Consider the following 17,937-nt stretch of genomic DNA (forward strand, 5'->3'; position numbering starts at 1 on the left):
TACTCAAGCATATCTGTCAAGCCTGTGAGCATCTTTATCACCAGTGTTTTGAATTCTGCGTCTGTTAGATTGACTATCTCCTCATCACTTAGTTCTCCCACTGGAACCTTGATCCGTTCCCCCTTTTGGGCCATACTTCTCTGTCTCCTCATTCTGACAGACTCCTGTGTTTGTTTGCCTCCACGTCTCAGGTAGAGCTGTCACTCCTGTTATGTTGTAAGGGGCGGAGCCTTAGGGATTCATCAGTACAGGGTGACCTGTTTCACCACGTTGTAGCGCTGTATGTGGGGGAGGGGTCTGAGAGGGAACAATGCCGCCTGCCTAGCACTCGCCCCTTTTCCAGGCACCTCTCCCACTTCCGCATCAGACTGGCGCCCCTCTAGCTGCTGCCCTTGCCATTGTTCCCAGAGTGGGTGGGTCAGCGGACATTCTAGGACTGTGGGGGCCCTTTAAACAAGCGGACTCTGCTGAGAGACCAGCAGTTTCTGTCTCTACCCCAACCCCCACTGGTCTGCACAGTCAGAAGCAATGAGGCTTGATTTTCCCTGGTGTTGGGACTGTGAGCTGTGAGGTCTGGTGAGGAGCTGGGAACACTCCCCAGGTGTCCTTCCTGACTTTTTAAAACATATGGCTGCGCTTTCTGCCTGCCTGCTGCTGCCGCCACTGCTGCCGCCACCACACTGCATCCTCTTCACCCTGGCTCCGCCCCTCCTACCTGTCTGGATGAGTATTTCTTCTTTATATCTTTGTTTGCTGGACTTCCATGCACTTTGATTTTCTGGAACTTCTGGTTGTCTCTAGTTTTGAGGTAGTTGTATTCCTTCTTAGTCGTGGAGGGAGATGCAGCGTGTCTGTCTAGGCCTCTGTTTTGGCCGGAAGTTGACTTACTTTTTGACAAGGGACCTGCAGCTGTGTGTCCTGGTAGTTAGGGACATGGCTGTTGGGAGCAGAGGGACGTTGTGTGTGAATCCTTCAGAGCTCAGAAAACCTTTCCAGGTTACTGTAGACTGGCATATTCTCCTTGTTTGAGTATTTACTGTGCTTTTGCTGAACAAAGCTGGATGTGGAGAGGGCTGGGGAGACAGTAATAGCAAATGTGTTCCTTAGTTTTCTTAAGAGTGACATAAGTTCATAAATCTCTTTCCTTGCAAACCCAAACGCAGGGTAGGGTGCCTAGAAGCTGTTGTCAACTTGATTTTTGAAGGTTTTTTTTTTTAAGTTGTCATAGTTTTTCTTTCCCTGGAAGGCAGAAGAAGTGGTAAATAAGTTTAAATTCTTCTTCACAATGCAAAAGCAAATAGCAAATGAACTAAATTAGGGAGCACATGGGATGATTTTAATTAAGCAGTTGTAGTTTTTAGTGTATTTCTGATTGTGTTAAGACCAAAGGATAAGGTTGAGAAAGATTTGCCTATTTGTTTTTGAGATGTAGTTTCATAGCTGGAATAGAAATTTTAAACAAGGATTTCCTCTAACTTACTGGCTTGCCAATAGGACATTACATTTTATATTAGTGATAATTAGGCATATAGTTACTTGAGTGTGGATCAACTTAGTTTTATGAGGTTTGGAAATCAGTTGAAACCATTTTGTTGTTGGGTTAGTGTGACTAGCAGCGCTTTGACACATCACTTTCTTCCTGTTAGCAGGACTATTTAACCACAGCTTCATTTCCTAATGGGTTCAGATCTTCAGGGATTCTACCCATGAGAACCATTAACCTAAGGAATGTAACTCAATTAGCTGTACAGGATTTAAAATAAACTAATAGATTTTCCATTTGGAGAGGTTGCTGTTTTGTTTTATTTTTTCTCACATTGATCTAGTGAACAGTAAATGCATTCTTTTGGTAAATGGTTCACCTTTGTCACAGGTGCCATCAGGGAATCATTTTCTGAACAGTTTCGTTGCCTGGTATTTTGAAAGTTTTTAGAAAAATTTGATATATATTTTTTCTATCCCAGATCTTTTCCTTGCTACTTAAATTTGACTTGGTTTCAAGATGTTAAACAATTTTCTTTATATGAATAGTTATGTTAATTAAAAGTAAAAGCTATACAGTTTTATAAAATTCTCTTTCCAAGACACACAATAATGCATGTTATGTTCTTCCCTAGCATATCCTTGCTTAGACCAGTACTGTTTTCTGAAGTCTGGGAAACAGTATTGGCCTTGACTTATCTCTTAGCTCACTTCTGCTATTCCATGACTGACTGGTCTTTTTTTACAGTTTGGTGGAGAACAAATATTGTAAGATATTTACATCACTGATAAAAATTTCATGTATACCTGTAGGATTAAATGATCCAGGTGTTGGAAACCAATTGATGTTAGTAATTTGTTTGATGCTGCCCCCCCGCCCCCCGCATTATTTCATTTGAACTTGAGATCTTGGTTTAGGTACAATTGCTAAGGTTAGTTTGGCTTTTATTAAATATTTTCTCACATTTTTGGTTGGCTGTTTTGTCTGTCTTTGTTTTTCATTTTGTCTCTTTTAAAGTCCACTCAAGAGCAAAAACAATAAAATGTGGTGTTTGTAAACCAGTATAATAACTTCAAGCCTAAACAAGTCAAATCTAATTATGAGACTGTTTTCTAGAGAGGACGTAGACATGCTCTTAAAAATGATTGAGGTAAAACTTATGTGAAACCTGAATTTCTTTTCTCTTTTATGAATTGAACGTGAAAGGAAAAGTGTGATTTTCCTCTGTTTCTGTACTAGCTTTATTTACTCTTTGCTCATTTATACTTTAAGCAAGTTCAAATTTATATAAAAAATGAGAAAGGAGGTAGTAAACAACACATTTAGCTTATCTGTCTGTACTATCTTGTGTAAGTAAAACAGGGTTCAGAAAATTAGTTGGCATTGTCAGTTTTTCCATTTTGCATTCATTTTTCGATATTGTTGTGATTCTATTCAGCGAGAATTTATCTTAAAATTGAGTCGTTAACTGAGTCTTGCACTTTCTTGGTTTTTCCGTGATAATGAGCCTCCCTCTCTCATCTGATTCAAGTTTATGATTTCGGGGCTTTGTGCTTAGAGCATTTAGAGTAGAAGGGGCTTTAGAGGACATCTAGGGCAATATATCCTTTTTTAAGGGAGGAAACTGAGGTCCGTTGGGCTGTCCCAAGTTATGCACTGCACTGCAAAAGCAGGAGCGAGAGAGAAAGACCTTCTGACTTTAGTTCCATGCCTCTATGAGGAAACATGGCGTCTCAAAAGACAGGTATTTTTTGTAATCTTTGTCAGTTGATCAGTTTGTCCCAGACGAAGAAATTTAGGGGCCTGTTTTTAAAGCATTTATCACAAAGAATTAAATTGACCAACTTTGAAAATGTGCATTGATTTTGATTTTGTTTGATTTTACAATCCTGGTAGGTGGATCTATGATTCAAAGGGAGTATAAAAGTTGAAGTAATTAACTGTTAGAAATTTATCAGAATAGATATTGACTCTTGATAGTCCTGCCCTGTGCAGCCCAACACATTGAAAATCTGCCAGGTCCACATCCGTACTAGATGTTATGGTGAGTTATGGTATATTTATGATTAGATAAAGAATCCTCACTTTGGTGGAGATTTTGGTTTGTGGGAATTAATACAGAATTAGAGAAAGTACATTTTATAACTGTGTGATTGCATACTTGTAATAAAATGCCTCTTGAAATTTCTAAGTGTATTTTGTAGTAGAAAATCATTTATGGGTAAAAGAAATCATGATATTTCCATTTGTTCATCTAGTTTTATTCTATTTGATGGAATTTTTCACTTTTATTTTTAAAAAGCAATTTTTGGTAAGTTTTGATAATTAGAAATAGTCATTTTATATGTCTGTTTTCCCTTTGAACATGCTAATTGAGTCAGTTTGGGTTTATTGGGCAGTTTCCCAATTCTGAATATTTTATTAAATTAAAAAAAAAAGATTACTGAGTCATGATATTCTCTCTTTATTTTCTTTTATAGCCAACACATATCTCTTTATGGTACAAGCTCGAGGAATCATGCTGAGAGAAAATGTGAAAACAATAGGACATATGATCAGGCTTTATACAAATAAAAACACTACACTCAATGGTACAGGTAAGATTGCTTCCTGCTCAATCTTGCTTTGCTTCTACTTCTTATTCCTGTAGTTATAAAGCAGTAACCAGCTCTCTCAAGTTCTGGTCTTGCCTCCAAGTAACTTCCTATTAAAGATGAGAGTTTCTCCTTCAAAGTGTATTGGAAAATTCTTTTACTGCTTGTGCCAGGACTGTCTGTATTCTAGGATCTATAAAAGTATGTTCCCATACCTATATACAGGTCTTGAGGGTTTTGTACAAAGATGCATAAGTTAGTTTTATCAAACATAAACAAGATAGAAAAGCAGCCTGTACTTTTTAAATTCTATTGTACTTAAGAGAAATTAACTACAAAAAGAATAATTTATTTATAGTAGGTACTCTTACCCCTTTCTTTATGCTCATTCTAATTCCTAAAATGTTTTTCCAACTATGTTTAGAAAATCCTTGTTTTTTAAAAAAAATTATAGACAATTCTTGATAATTTTATGGACTTTTTAGGGGCTAAAGGAGAGATTATAAAAAGTTGGCAACCAGTAGCTGCTCTTAGTCTGTTAAAAGTATTATCTGGAAGAAGAATATCTGTTAGAATCACATAAGGTTAAAATTTAATAGGCCACGTTAATGATGCTAAAATTGATGTAAACAGATTTGACTGATGTGGAAGAATGCTTATGCTCCTCTAGGGCAGTGTTCCCACATCGTTTCTGAGCATTGGGAGGTGTTACTTTGAAGGGTTCAGTGGCTGATTGTCAGTTGTTGTACCCTCTGTATTCTCACTTTAAACAGTTAAAGTTAAAGGTTTAATCTGTGTCAATGGTTCTTCATTGTGCCACTGTAAACAATATACTCACATATTCCATTCTTATCTCCCAACCATAGATACTTTTACTTAAAATGCACGTTAAGGTGGGCAATAGTTTTAGACCCATTTTAAAATATTGAAGACTGTAACATATAGATTCTTAATTTAACTTTATACATGCTTCTATAAAATCCATTCTAGTCATTTGCCAAATTTGTGTTATGATCGCCTCACATCAAAACATTCTTGTTTTCTCTCTTAATTTCTTTTGGAAATACTGCCTCATTGTAGTTGATAATTTAGTAGTACAGTTAACGTCTCATTAACTGGTCTTCTGAACACTAGGCCAATTTTAGAAGTTTATACATTTAAAAGCTTCTTTTAGGGCTTATTCTGATGGAATGAGTTGATCATGAACGCGTTCATTAACAGAGATATTAAGCATCTTTAGATTCCTGTATTTGTATAAGTGAATACAAAAATTCTGTATATAGTCAAGTTTTTTTCCTGGGGTATGAGTAAGGGTTAATATTAAACATAATTAGGAGAACTAATTCCTAAGACAAGGTGAACTTTTCCCTCAACTTCCTAAAACTGAAAAAAAAAAGGGAAATCCTCTCGACTTCTCACCAAGTCATCATTTCAATAAAGACCGAATAGTCAATGCATATTTTGATTAAGGTTTGCTTACTTTTATGAACCTTTGAAAACTTTTCGTATGGTTCCTTTATTGGCACTAAACTGCTCTCAGGAGACAGCCATTGTGTCAGTGAGGAATTAAGTTTGGTTGTAAGAGAGACCCAACTACAATGCTTTAAACGTATGAGGATTATGTTCTTACGTAAAAGAAGTTTTGAAGTTGCATATCTGGGGCTCCATGTGTAGCATCACAGTCCAAGAAGGCTGCTAGGTCTCCAGTCTTTGTGCTGGTACTTGGGTCAGTAAGAAGGAGAAGAGGATGAGGGAAGTCTTCTGGAGCCTTCCAGGAAGTCCCACATGGTATTTCTGCTTACATCTCCCTGGCCAGAATTTGGTCATAAGGGCCCCGGGAATTATAGTCTCTGAGCTGGCTCACTGGTGCTCTGAGTCAAATTGCGGTTCTGTTACTTAGGGAGAAAAAGAGAAAGGGAGTTTGTGTAGGCAACTGTGAGCCTCTGCCATTTTCATTTATATTGAACAATCAGTGTAGCTGATATACTTACCTAGTTATTGGGGGCACAACCGTCACAAAAACATCCTCCCTTTATATGAGGTTTCTGGGAGGGATAGAACATATTTATAATGCAAGTGTTTACTTCTGTATGAACATACAAATATGATATGCCAGAAAGGAGTTAATTGCCAATAAGATGTACAGAGAGTTAACGGAATTCTAGGGGAGAATTGATTAACATGTACTGGCTCATTTAAAATTTAATAGTTAGATTAGATCTTAAAAGTTTTCATCACCAGACAAAAATTTGTAACTGTATGAAGTGATGGACAGCAACTAAGCTTGTGGTACTCATTTTGCAACATATACATCTATCAAATGATTATGTTGTACACCTTAAAGTAATATAATGTTATATGTTAATAAAAATATAAAAAATAAAATTTAACATTTAATGGCAAATAGGTTGTGATATTTATAAGTACATTTGATTTCAAAAGGGGTTTTTAACCCTGTACCTGACTTTCTGAAGCATCAACTGTAAATAGATTATATATAATATATTTTTGTAAAGAAATCACAGACTCTCATAATCTAACAGTGCCATGCCTTGTAGCTACAGAGTCAGTCAAATTAAGAAAACAAGATGTACTCAGTGAATAATTACCAAAGCAGATGATAAGGGTCATTCAGTGTTAGAGCTGGTAGGTTTGTTAGAAATAACTCAGCACACTTCCTTACTTAACGGATGCATGTTCTGAGGCCCTCAGACACTGCCACCCACCTGACAAGCTAGTGGTAAGCAGATTAGAGCTCTCACCGAGTTTCTGTTACCACTTTAATCTGCCCTTTTGCAGGAAAAGCAAAGCCTTCCAGTGGTCTCCTTTGGTCCTGTTCTCCTTTTCCCTTTGTACTAAGGTCCAGTGAGAGCTGGGGTGGGCACCTGTGTGGCACTTTTTATTCTGTGTTTCCCTTTCCTCTGGGTGTGGCTCAGGAAGGGAGGAAGAAGGCAGGAGGCCCAGAACTCGCTGTGTGTTTGTTCCTCCGTTCATTAGATGAAATAATGTCTATACTTCAGAGCAGTTGTGGCGGATCAGTCTCAAATGCATCTATCATGCAAACCCTTTTAAAACTGCTCCTAACCACTTTGTAGGAATAATGATTTTTGTGGATTTGTTACAGTATAGTCCCCAAAGCCTTGAATCATTGTTGGTTCTATTATCAGTTGTAAAGTGTTCATTTGTGTTAAGTGTTGTAGGTATTTTATCAGATACTTTCAATCAGAGGTCATTTGAATTCAAAAAGGAGATATTCAGATTAGCGGCAGGGTGTGGGTAGCCTTATGTACATAATACATTGGGATGACATCAGTGCCACTGGAGACAGTATCCAAGGAGCACAGAGATGCTTCTATAAGTCTAGCAATGAGTTGAGACCCTTATGATAATTTATAATGATGTGGCCAAGAATAACACATTTAGCTCCAAAACTTTGTATTTAAGGGGAGTGCATATTCTGATATTGCATATCTTTAAGGTTTTTTTTCTAAAGTGGTTCTTTAAAAACTGATGAGAATGATGCATGGGTTCCTTTGTGAAAGATTCAGTCATCCTCCCATGAAAATAAAAAGTGAGATAACCCTTTGACCTTTCTGTTGACACTGCATCGCAAGGGGAGCTACCATTAACAGTTTGTTTTGCAGAGATGTGGAGAGAGCTTACTTTTTCTGTGAGTTGGATGTGGATTTACAGAATCATAGTGTGTGGCTAAAAGAAGGGGGTCCAAGCATTAACGATGAGAATTAATAAATTGTGAAGAGTAAGAAAATGCTCTTACTGAAAGTTAACTGATGACATTAAAGGTTACATGAGAATGGTAATATTTATCTGTCTCAGGATAAGAACGTGAGTCTTTATCTTTTTTTAAAGATATTATTTATTTTTGGAGAGAGGGGAAGGGAGGGAGAAAGAGAGGGAGAAAAACATCAACATATGGTTGCCTCTCACACACCCACAACTGGGGACCTGGACTGCAACCCAGGCATGTGCCCTGACTGGGAATTGAACCAGTCGGCACTCAGTCTACTGAGCCACACCAGCCAAGGCAGAACCTAAGTCTATGGTACACATAAAGGCAGTGGACTCTCAGGGAAAATCGTACTTATCTTCTGTTTTCAGCTCCTGCGAATGCACAGTGTGTAGCAGATGCTAAGCTAGCATAGCGTAAGTCCCCAGAAAAGGAGAAAATTTTGGGGGGTATAATTTTAAATTTGATATCTATCTATCTCTATATAAATATATATATATTTTAAAACATCTTAAGGAAAGAATGAGAACTTTATTGGACTTCCTTATTCTTATTTATGTTGTGTATCTTTAAATTTTCAGATATCTATGGACGAGACACAGATTATGGGCTAGTAGGGGGTTTCTGTGGTTTTAGTGTGTCCCTGGGCATACAAAATGGTTAATGTCCACTGATTTGCCCTCCCCTTTGGCTTGGAGGATTTTCCTCTGCTGTTTTCCAGGGCCCCTCCAGAGAAAGGCATTAGGGAAGATTCTCCTATCCCGGCTTTCCTGCTTCCTGGTGGAATGGGCCTGAGCAACTATACCATCATCAGTCCCTACTTGTCATGCTGGCATTTTCTGGCAACAGTCTCTGAGGCTCTGCCAAATTCCTAACCGGGATTTCCATGCAGTCCTCTGGAATTGGACCTTCTCCTCCAGCTTCTGTCTCTTCCTTGGAACCAGACCCCAATAAACCTGTGCTTAGCAAGCCTCTGCAGGGCCCTGTGCAGCAGGGGTGCCTGGAGGTGGGCTGAGTCTCCACTCTGAGTCCTATCCTGGCTCCCAGGGATCAGGCCGCATCCCCACTAAATTCCATTTTGATGATAAATGAATATTTATGTTAGGCAAAGGCATAGAGAGGTGTTTAGTTTTCTTTGACTCTTCTCACATATTTTATCTTCAATTTTCAGGATTCTGCCATTTTTCCACAGTGAGAGGGGTTGACTTTTACCGTTCAGAACAGTATATGATTTTGACCTTGAGCATTCTTTGCTTGCTGGTCACTGACAGACAGGTGTCTCTTTTAAGTCAGATGCCTGTTCTCTTTCCTGTCTCTCTTCACACAGGCCAGTTTGGATAGGAATCTCTCTCTCATCAGAGCAGATTACTAAAAACTGAAAGAAAGCCTTCACATTTTCCAGAAGTGTCTGCTAGAGCTTCATTTTCTGTGGGTCCAGGAGACAGAAAGTAGTAGAATCAGCTGTTTCATCTCTCACTCACTGCATGTTAGTCTCGTTCTCTTAGACCAGCTGCCTCTTGCATAATGGCAAGGTCAGAACTCTGGTCCAGAAAGAGACAGAGATGTGATCTCTGGCTCCATATGCAAAACTCCTAAGGCTCCGACTGTCCTAGATTGGATCAGGGCTCATCTCTAAACCAATTGTTCATAGCTACAGTTACTGAATATGTACTCGTATATGGGCCAGGGGTTACTCTGAGCACTTCGTACATTTACCTTACTGAGATCTGAAAACAACAACGTGAAGTGGGCACAGATGAGAAACCATGTTATCTTGCCCTATGCCACAGAGCTGGTGTATGTTGGGAGCAAGGATATGAACTCAGCATTTGACTTCAGGGCTCTAAACCAGTGCCCTCTATGCTTTGTAGCTTGCTGAATCTGAAGATAATGGACCTAATGTAGCTCCAGGGCTCCCTAGGGACTGCCACCCATGGGTTGGAAAGGACTAATTTAAAGATTTAAAATGAGCTGTGTTCCAGAAGTAAATTGAGTGGGTAAATTTCAGTTTCCTAAGTGTGGGGTGGTGAGAAAGCATTACTCCCATGCCTGTGCTCTGTGGATGCTAGAAGCAGGGCTGTGTCTGTCTGGTTGTCCTGAACACCCGTGGCTATTGTAGTGGAGAGGGTTCTCTGAGCCCTGGGGTACTGTCAAACCTCCTTTTGATCTGGGTCAATCAGGGGAGGGATGGGAGCAGGTGTTCTCATGTGGTTGCAGATGGGCCTGCTCTGTATCTATGAACGGATCATCCCAGGATGCTCTCTGGACTTGTCCTAGGGATCCCTTGGGAAATCTTGCTGAGGTCCGTTCTGGCAGCAGTGAATAATAAATGGGAGAGTAGCCATGGCAACAGCATTTTCTTTTTGTTAGTTCTTAATAGGTAATTCCTTTTAAGCACTTCTGTAGATTGTGTATTGCAGATCTCTAAGTGATGGCGACACATTTCACACTAGGAGCAAAGCAAAAGGCAATTTTTTTGGTTGTAACTTTTTTCTCTCTCTCCAAGATTACCCTGAAGGCAGTAATTCAAGTGATTATCTTGTTCAAACAACAACATATCTTCCGGAAAACTTCACATATTCACCATATCTCCCCTGCCCAGAAAAACTGCCTTACATGCGTAAGTGTCATCTGATTTTGACTTAACTGTTTGCTTGTATTATAATAAAATATTAAAAATCACATGATTTGAGCACCCCAGGCTCAGATCATCACTTGGGTTGCTAATGCTCATATTATATAGCATGCTATTCAATTTTTTTTCCTGCAAAGATTTTTTTTTTTGGAGAGGGAGGGGTATTAAAAGCTGAAGAAAAAGCTTATCCCTTACCCAGAAATATCAATAACCCCTATTGTGAGTTTGATATATATTCTTAGAGCTTATTTAAAATTTATTTTTTATGTAGCTAGATGACTGGGTAGAAAATTAAAATGTCTCAGAGATTTTAAGAATTTATAAAAAGGTTAAAGTTACATTTCATTCTGTAAATTGTATTTTTTTAAAAATTAACAATTTTTGGGAACTGTCCATTTGGATAGATATAGAGCTATTTATTTCTCTTAACTATTGTGTAGTATGTCTTTGAATGAATGTACCACATTTCACTTACCTTTTTCCCTGGTGATGAAAATTTAGGTTGTTCTACCATTTTTTTTTTTTTTTTGCTATCACAAAGCAATGCTGTAAAGAACAGCAGAGTGCATATTTCTTTGTGCACATGTGTATATGTGCTTAATGAGGATTCATACCCAGAAGTAGAAATGCTGGGTATGGTGGCCTGATTGTGAGCCAAAGTAGCTGTACCAATTTACGTGTTATCCCCAACATCCAAGCATGAAAGTGCCACTTTGATATTGATAGACTTTTTAATTTTTGCTAATCTGATAGATAAAATTTGTGTCTCACTATTCTACCTTTTACTTTTCTAATTACTAGTGGGTTTAAGTAATTTTTCATGCGCTTATGAGTGGTTTTGAATTTTTTCTCAGTCATCTGCTTTATTAGTTCCTTATTAGTTAATTAGATTTTGTATTAATCAGTGAGAGTTTTTTAATATATATTCTGGGAGTGGCCTGTTGTCTGCTGTATCTGTTGTGATATCTTTTCACAGTCTCTACCTTTTTTTATTTTGTTTATGGAGTCTTACATTTTACAGCATTTCAAAATTAGGCTATTTTCAAGTGTATCAATCACTATATTTAAGGTTTTAGCTTTTTTTTTTTTTTTTTTTGTCATAAGAAAGCTTTCTGTACCCCAAAACCATACAAATATTCTCCTTTATTTCCTACTAATAATTTTACTATTTTGTTTTTTACTTTTGTGCATAGTATGAGATAGTGATCAAGATATATTTTAAATGTTTTTTTTCAAAATTATCAAGATAATACTTTATCTCTATTGAAAAAAAAGTTATAATTACTCAGAAACCACATAGCTATTGTTGTGGCATTTTTTTATTTTTAAATAACAGTTTATACATTTAAACTTGTATTTTGATTTTTATGTAATTAAAAATCTAAGTAAACATCTTTCTGAATTACTTATTTATCATTGTGTTCTAATGTCCTCAGTATCTAAGTGTGTTTTTTATGTCTTTTAAAAAAATTAATTAATTTTTTTCTGTGACAGTTGTCCCACCTTTTCCCCCATTGCTCCCCCCCCACCCCTTCTCCCACAGTCCATCCCCAGGGGTCATTCATACTAGTTCCTTGACTAGACCCTTCCCCTTCTTTTTTCCCTTCTCCCCTCCCCCCTTCCCCCTAGTCACTTTCAGTCTGCTCCTTGTTTACATGCTTCTGGTTCTATTTTGTTCATTTGTTTATGTTGTTCATTAGTGTCCCGTGTTAGGTGATATCATATGATATTTGTCTTTCGTTACCTGGCTTATTTCGCTAAGCATAATTCTCTTCAGTTCCATCCATGTTGTTGCAAATGGTAGGAGTTCCTTCTTTCTGTGTTTTTTATGTCTTTACCTGGGTTTTCTTTACTGAGGAAATCAGCCATTGCCTGCCATATTTGTAGGATTCTTTTCCATTTGTAGTTCATAGAAATTAAATGTACATAATAAGAAGAAAGATTCATCTTTAATACCACCTAAGGCCCTGCTTCTGAAACTCGGGTGGTCTTATAAGACACAAGCTGCTGAGCCCCACCCTCAGAGTTTCAGATTCAGTAGATCTGGAGTTTTCATTTCTAACTCGTTCCCAGGTGACCTTGATATTAGTGGTCCTTGGGCCACATATTGAGACCCACTGATCTAGAGTAGTGGATCTCACTTCTGGATGCATGACAGCCTGGGGAGCTTTTATAATTCTTGGACCCAACCCCTAAGTTTGTGACTTTATTGACCTGATGTGGAGCCTGGGCACTCCAATTAAAAAAAAAGCCCTCAGTTGATTTTAATCTTGCTGTCTCCTTACTTTGCTATTTCAGCCTTGGTTTTCTAAAACAGCCTTGTTTTTGTCTGTGCAGAACTGAAACCATTGAGTAATGTTCTGCTGAGATATTGATTACAATGATTTTATAATTTGCATATTCAAGGATTTAGAATTTTTAGGAAATCTATCTGTTGTTGGTTTAGTTGCCATTTTCTTAATTAGCACTCTGTGAGTACTAATTAAACTCTGTTTAGAAGCTTCTGCGTGCCAAACCTGCCTATTAGCACTCCTCTCCTCCTGGCCCATAACTCGTGAGTACCTGTTACGGTGCTTGGGAGATTGTGCCGCTTGGGAGGTTGTGCCGTGGCTGTTTCCCACCTCCCTGCCTTTTCACTGAGTGCCTTGGTGCTACTGCTCCTTTTCTTTGCTTCTTTCAGAGTCTTGCACTCTTCTGCAAGAGAGGGTCCCCCTCGTTTGGCCAGCCACCTTTTCACAGAAGCCTTCCTCCCTGGCAGCCAGCTTTGAGTCCAGCACTGATCACTTAGTTAGTTGTGGCTGGAGTGATGGATGGGGTTGTTTGGTAGAAAATATGGCCACATACAGATAATTCCTTAGAAAGGGGCCATGGGCACAGTCAACATAATAAGGCTTCTGCCAAGAGAGCCTTGCATGAGCCATCCAGGGAGCGCCTTCACTAGTTGTGTGAGTCTTTGTAAAGTGGAGCCTCAGTTTACCTATGTATAAAATCTGGGATTGTAATAGCAACTTCAAAGTGTTGCTGGGATAAATAGAATCACAGTGCTGGCAGCTTAGCAGCAGTTAATTTGACATTCCCTTTCCTTCTCCTCACTTCTTTGAGTGATGTAGTCAGGCTTTACAGTGATCAAGAGAATGAGAAATCTAGGAGAAATGTGTAGAGTCAAAGAGTTTTATAATTAGTTATGGATCCTTAATTTTTTTTTAATTAACAAGGTTATTTCCCATCGATGCTAGATCCAGCATAATAAAATTCGTAAGTGTAAAGTCTTATTATAAGATCCCACAAATAATTGAATACGATACCTCCCCAAATAATAGTTAAAGGAAGTTCAGTGTAAGAATAAAATCTAGTTAAATGAAAACAATTCAAGTGTGAATGATACTTAATTTTATTATTATCACCAAAAGTGAAGTTAGGGCTTAAATTGGTGTGCTTGATTGTCTAGCTGTAACATCTTTTTGATTTTTCTGCAGTGTAGCAATGAGACTACTGGCACTGGATTACCATAAAGATAAAATTTGAGATTTCCAATTGGAATTTAGATAAAATTGATTTCATGGATCTCAGCAATAATTTATGCTCAGTCAGGTACACTAAACAATCTATTTTAATGTGATTATTTAAAGAATATGATTGAATGCTTCTTTGTTACTCTTGGTACTTAGAGATTCTCCAGAGGGCAAATATACTTTCAGTTTTATTAAATTTATGTGAGATTGTGCTAATGAAGTGAAATAGAAATTTCACTTTATTTAGAGCTAAAAAGCAATGAATGCTTAGCATGGATGTTTTGCATTTTTTTGGGTAAGGTAGAGATGGAAGATGTCAGTTGTGCACTTTGCATTAAAATGAAGATAGACTTACCTGTAGTTTTCCTGTTTTTTAATACTTTTTCAAATAGAATACACTTGCAGTGGCTTTTATATTCTGTTCTTATTGTTTGTGAAATAGCTTTTTTTATGTATTAACCCTGATAGTTTTCTATAGTTGTTAGCCTTTTGAACATAACAAAAGCTCCAAGGACTTTTTTGAGATGAATTTAAATGATACAAATGAAAATTGGCAGAGAGGGAAAAGCAAATAAACTTCAGGAACCCTCAAATAATGATTAATGTAACAAACCATCGTGCATATGTTTTTTGTAGAAAACAGAGATGGGAGCCATTTTAGAGTAAACAAACAATTGTTGAACAGCGGCTATCCGTGCAGTGGGCTGTGTGTTGTTCGTAGGGGCAGGAAGAGGAGAAGCAAAGCTGAATATGATCTCATGTATAGCAGCTAGGGCAGGCAACATACTCAGAGAAAGGTCGTATGCTAACTGCTACAAAAGGGTTGTTATGTGATGAAAGGGAGGTAGATAGCATTTCATTCTGGAAGGAAAAGGCAGATTCCCGAGAGATGGGCCATTGGAAGTGGGTAAAGGAAACAACGTCAGAGTACGAGAGGCTTGTATTCCAGGAACGGAGAGGGGTCCCCTGTGACTGGGGTGGCTGTGCAATGGGACATGGGAGAAATGAGACTGGGCAGGGAGGTGAAGGGCCATGTGAAAAGGACTAAGCAGTCTGATGGTTTTGTGGGTTTCAGGAGTCCCTGTGCACACAAGTGGGCTTTCGAGGGAGCGGAACCCTTGCGTACGTGTATGCAGCGGGTTGAGTTATGGCCCCATCTTCATCTCTCTAAGTGGAGGGTGCAGAGTTTTCAAAGGTCCGGGAGCAAAAAAGGGCAAAGCAGAAACAAACAAAAACCACTGTTTTAGAGAATGGGACATTCATTTGCTTCAGGTAGATGAATGATGGGATTAAGATGGTACTTCAGAAAAGAGGATGAGAACGGGGAAATACTGGAATCTGAAAGATCATTGAGGAGCTCACTGTAGGGGACCAAGAGGAATGACAAGGGCATGCGCTGAGGCGGTGGCATTGGAGAGAGGAGGAGGCACTGGAGAGAAGCTACAGGGGCACTAGTGGCGAGATGTGGTGACCAGTTGAGGGATCAAGGTTAATTTTCAGGTCTCTGGCTTGGGTGACCGTGAACTGAAGCAGATGATGCAGGATAAGCATCATATTTGGGGAATGGGGAAGTTACTGAGGTCAGTGCTGGGCCTGTTTTGTTCAAAGCTCAAGAAAGTTAACTTGGGGTCTGAATTTCACCAGAGAGGTCTGGGCTGGAGATAAGAGGAAGTGAGCCTGGAAGAAGGCTAAGAGTTGGTTCCTGGGGGCCTCAGTACTTACAGGGGGGAGGGGGGAGTCAGTAGAAGAAGGGAAAACAGCCAGGGAGATAGAGGAATCAGAGAGCATTGTCCCAGAAGCCAACGAGGAAAGAGTTCTGAGGGAAGAGGGTTCCATATTGTCACATATCTCAAAGAAAGCAGATAGAATGAGGAACTGAAAAGGAATTGAATTTGACATGGAGAAAATTAATGGGGACTGTCACAGGCATAATTTCAGTATGGTGGGGTAAGAAACAAAATATACTGTCTTGAGAATGACTCAGAAGTACATAAAAATTAATTGGTTAAAAAAACATTTTGGTGGGGAAGGGAAGGAGAATGGGGTAAGGTGGGAGAGGTGGGGTTGAGGGAAGAACAATTTAGGAAGAGATGGATTTGAGCAAGTATGAGGCATGAAGGAAAGAAACTATGGAGAGACCTGACATGGGAGTAAAGGGTGATAACTGGGAAGTGCCCAAGGAGCCACATCTGGAGACAGTGACAGGGAAACATGCTCAGGTTGAAGAATAAGCTTTGAAAACTATTTGGTTGACCAAAAAGTCCGTATGTTTTTTTTTTTCCATAAAATAAAAGACACATTTTTCATTTTTTACCAATAATTTTATTGATTTGGATATTTTGAGTATGTCAGCTCTCTCCTGCATGGTATAACGTTTATTGTTCTCAGTTAATGTCTTGACTTAAACACTATCAACTTCAGCTGGTTTAGCCAAACATGGAGCATCGTCCAGCGAGAAACCTCCAGCACAAAACTTCACAAACCACTTTTGACACATTCGATCAGTCACAGCACCTTCTCCATACACTGCACAAATCTTTTTTGCATTTAGTTGTTTTTACCTTTCTTGAAATAATAAAGCATAATATGCTGAAAATGTTGCGTATTTTCTCCATTATCACTATTAAAATGGCTGCAGGAAAATAAACAAATTTTGATAAGTTTTTAAAAACATGCATGCCGATATGACAGCTGTTACAATACAATCTAAAATAAATGTTTCAAAAGAAGTTAAAACTAAGCACTACTAGAGCCAGTGTATGGAAAAAACCAAACAAACTTTTTGGCCAACTCAATAGTAGGAACACCACCTTCTCTGTGGCAAGAGTACATTTATTTGGCGGTCAGGTGGAGAAAATTGAGGGGTTTATGCCTGTTGCCTTTATATTTTTTATAAAGTATGGGGGCACATACATATGAGGGGGCAACCAAGACAAGACATGCCTCCTGGATGGGAGGAGTACATAGTTAAAAAGCTGTAGTAGGGGAATGAGAAGTGAATTTTAATCATGAATTAAAAGATGGCTAGCCAAGAGAGCCCATCTACCACCCCCATGGGGTCAGAATATTGTGACTCCTGTTTTTGTTGAAAAATTATGATGATCAAGGCAACATAAATGATGGGATAAATCTATGTGCTTATATGATTTCCTTCGGTGGTATTTTTAGGGTAGAGAATTCAAACATGGAAAACTGTTGATCAGCTGTGGCAGGTCAGGAAGGGAGAAGAAATAGGGACGAGTGCAGGTGTATAGGTGTGTCTTAGTCCATTTAGGTTGCTAAAAACAGCCCTGCCACAGACTGGATGGCTTAGGGGCCAGCAGATTTCAACATGTGGTGGAGGCTCCTTTCATTGGTGGCTGTCTTCTCCCTGTGCCCTCACATGGTTGGCAAAGCAAGGGCTTTCTTTTGTAAGGCCACAAATCCCAGTTACGAGGGCTTAATACTCATGACCTATATACTTCTCTAAGACCCCGCCTCGTAGTACCATCACATTGGGGGTTAGGGGTTCAGCATACAGGTTTTGGGGTAGGAACATATTCAGTCCATTGCAGGGTGCTACAGTTAGGTGAAACTCATGGAGCTCTGTTTCCCTCAGTGTGGTTCAGGGATGATCTGCCCCCAAATGAGCTGAGATTCTGGTTCAAATTGCAGGCCTGTAAGCCAAACCCCGGGCTCACAATGGAAGTTGGGTCTCTTGGTTATAAACCATGGAATACAACTCACTTCAATTTAAGAGGAAAGAGAATTGGTGAAATGATATTAGGCAGCCCTCATAAAACGCGGGTGGCCACAGGAGTAGGTTCAGAGGCTGGCCAGCCCAAACAAGGTTGAGACCACTCTGCAGAGAATCCTACCACCACTTGGCAGCGATTGCAGCTCCCACCAGCGTGCTTGGGCCTAGAGAGCAAAGAGGCCACTCCTGGTGCCCCTAAAGGCAGAAGCTTCTGCTACCATTTTCACTG

At 39.0% G+C, this 17,937-nt stretch overlaps 1 protein-coding gene across 1 annotated transcript in view; it reads left to right on the forward strand.

The window, feature by feature from the left end:
• Positions 1-17,937, forward strand: part of B4GALT6 (beta-1,4-galactosyltransferase 6) — an 88,210-nt gene that overhangs the window by 33,575 nt on the left and 36,698 nt on the right. The window contains exons 2-3 of the mRNA XM_090285677.1: positions 3,964-4,080; positions 10,332-10,445. Of these exons, the coding sequence (XP_090141803.1) occupies positions 3,964-4,080; positions 10,332-10,445 (231 nt within the window). The remainder of the gene's footprint in view (positions 1-3,963; positions 4,081-10,331; positions 10,446-17,937) is intronic.

Source organism: Furipterus horrens, unplaced genomic scaffold (genome assembly GCF_987537825.1).
Source record: "Furipterus horrens unplaced genomic scaffold, mFurHor1.1.pri manual_scaffold_8, whole genome shotgun sequence".
Lineage (NCBI taxonomy): Eukaryota > Metazoa > Chordata > Mammalia > Chiroptera > Furipteridae > Furipterus > Furipterus horrens.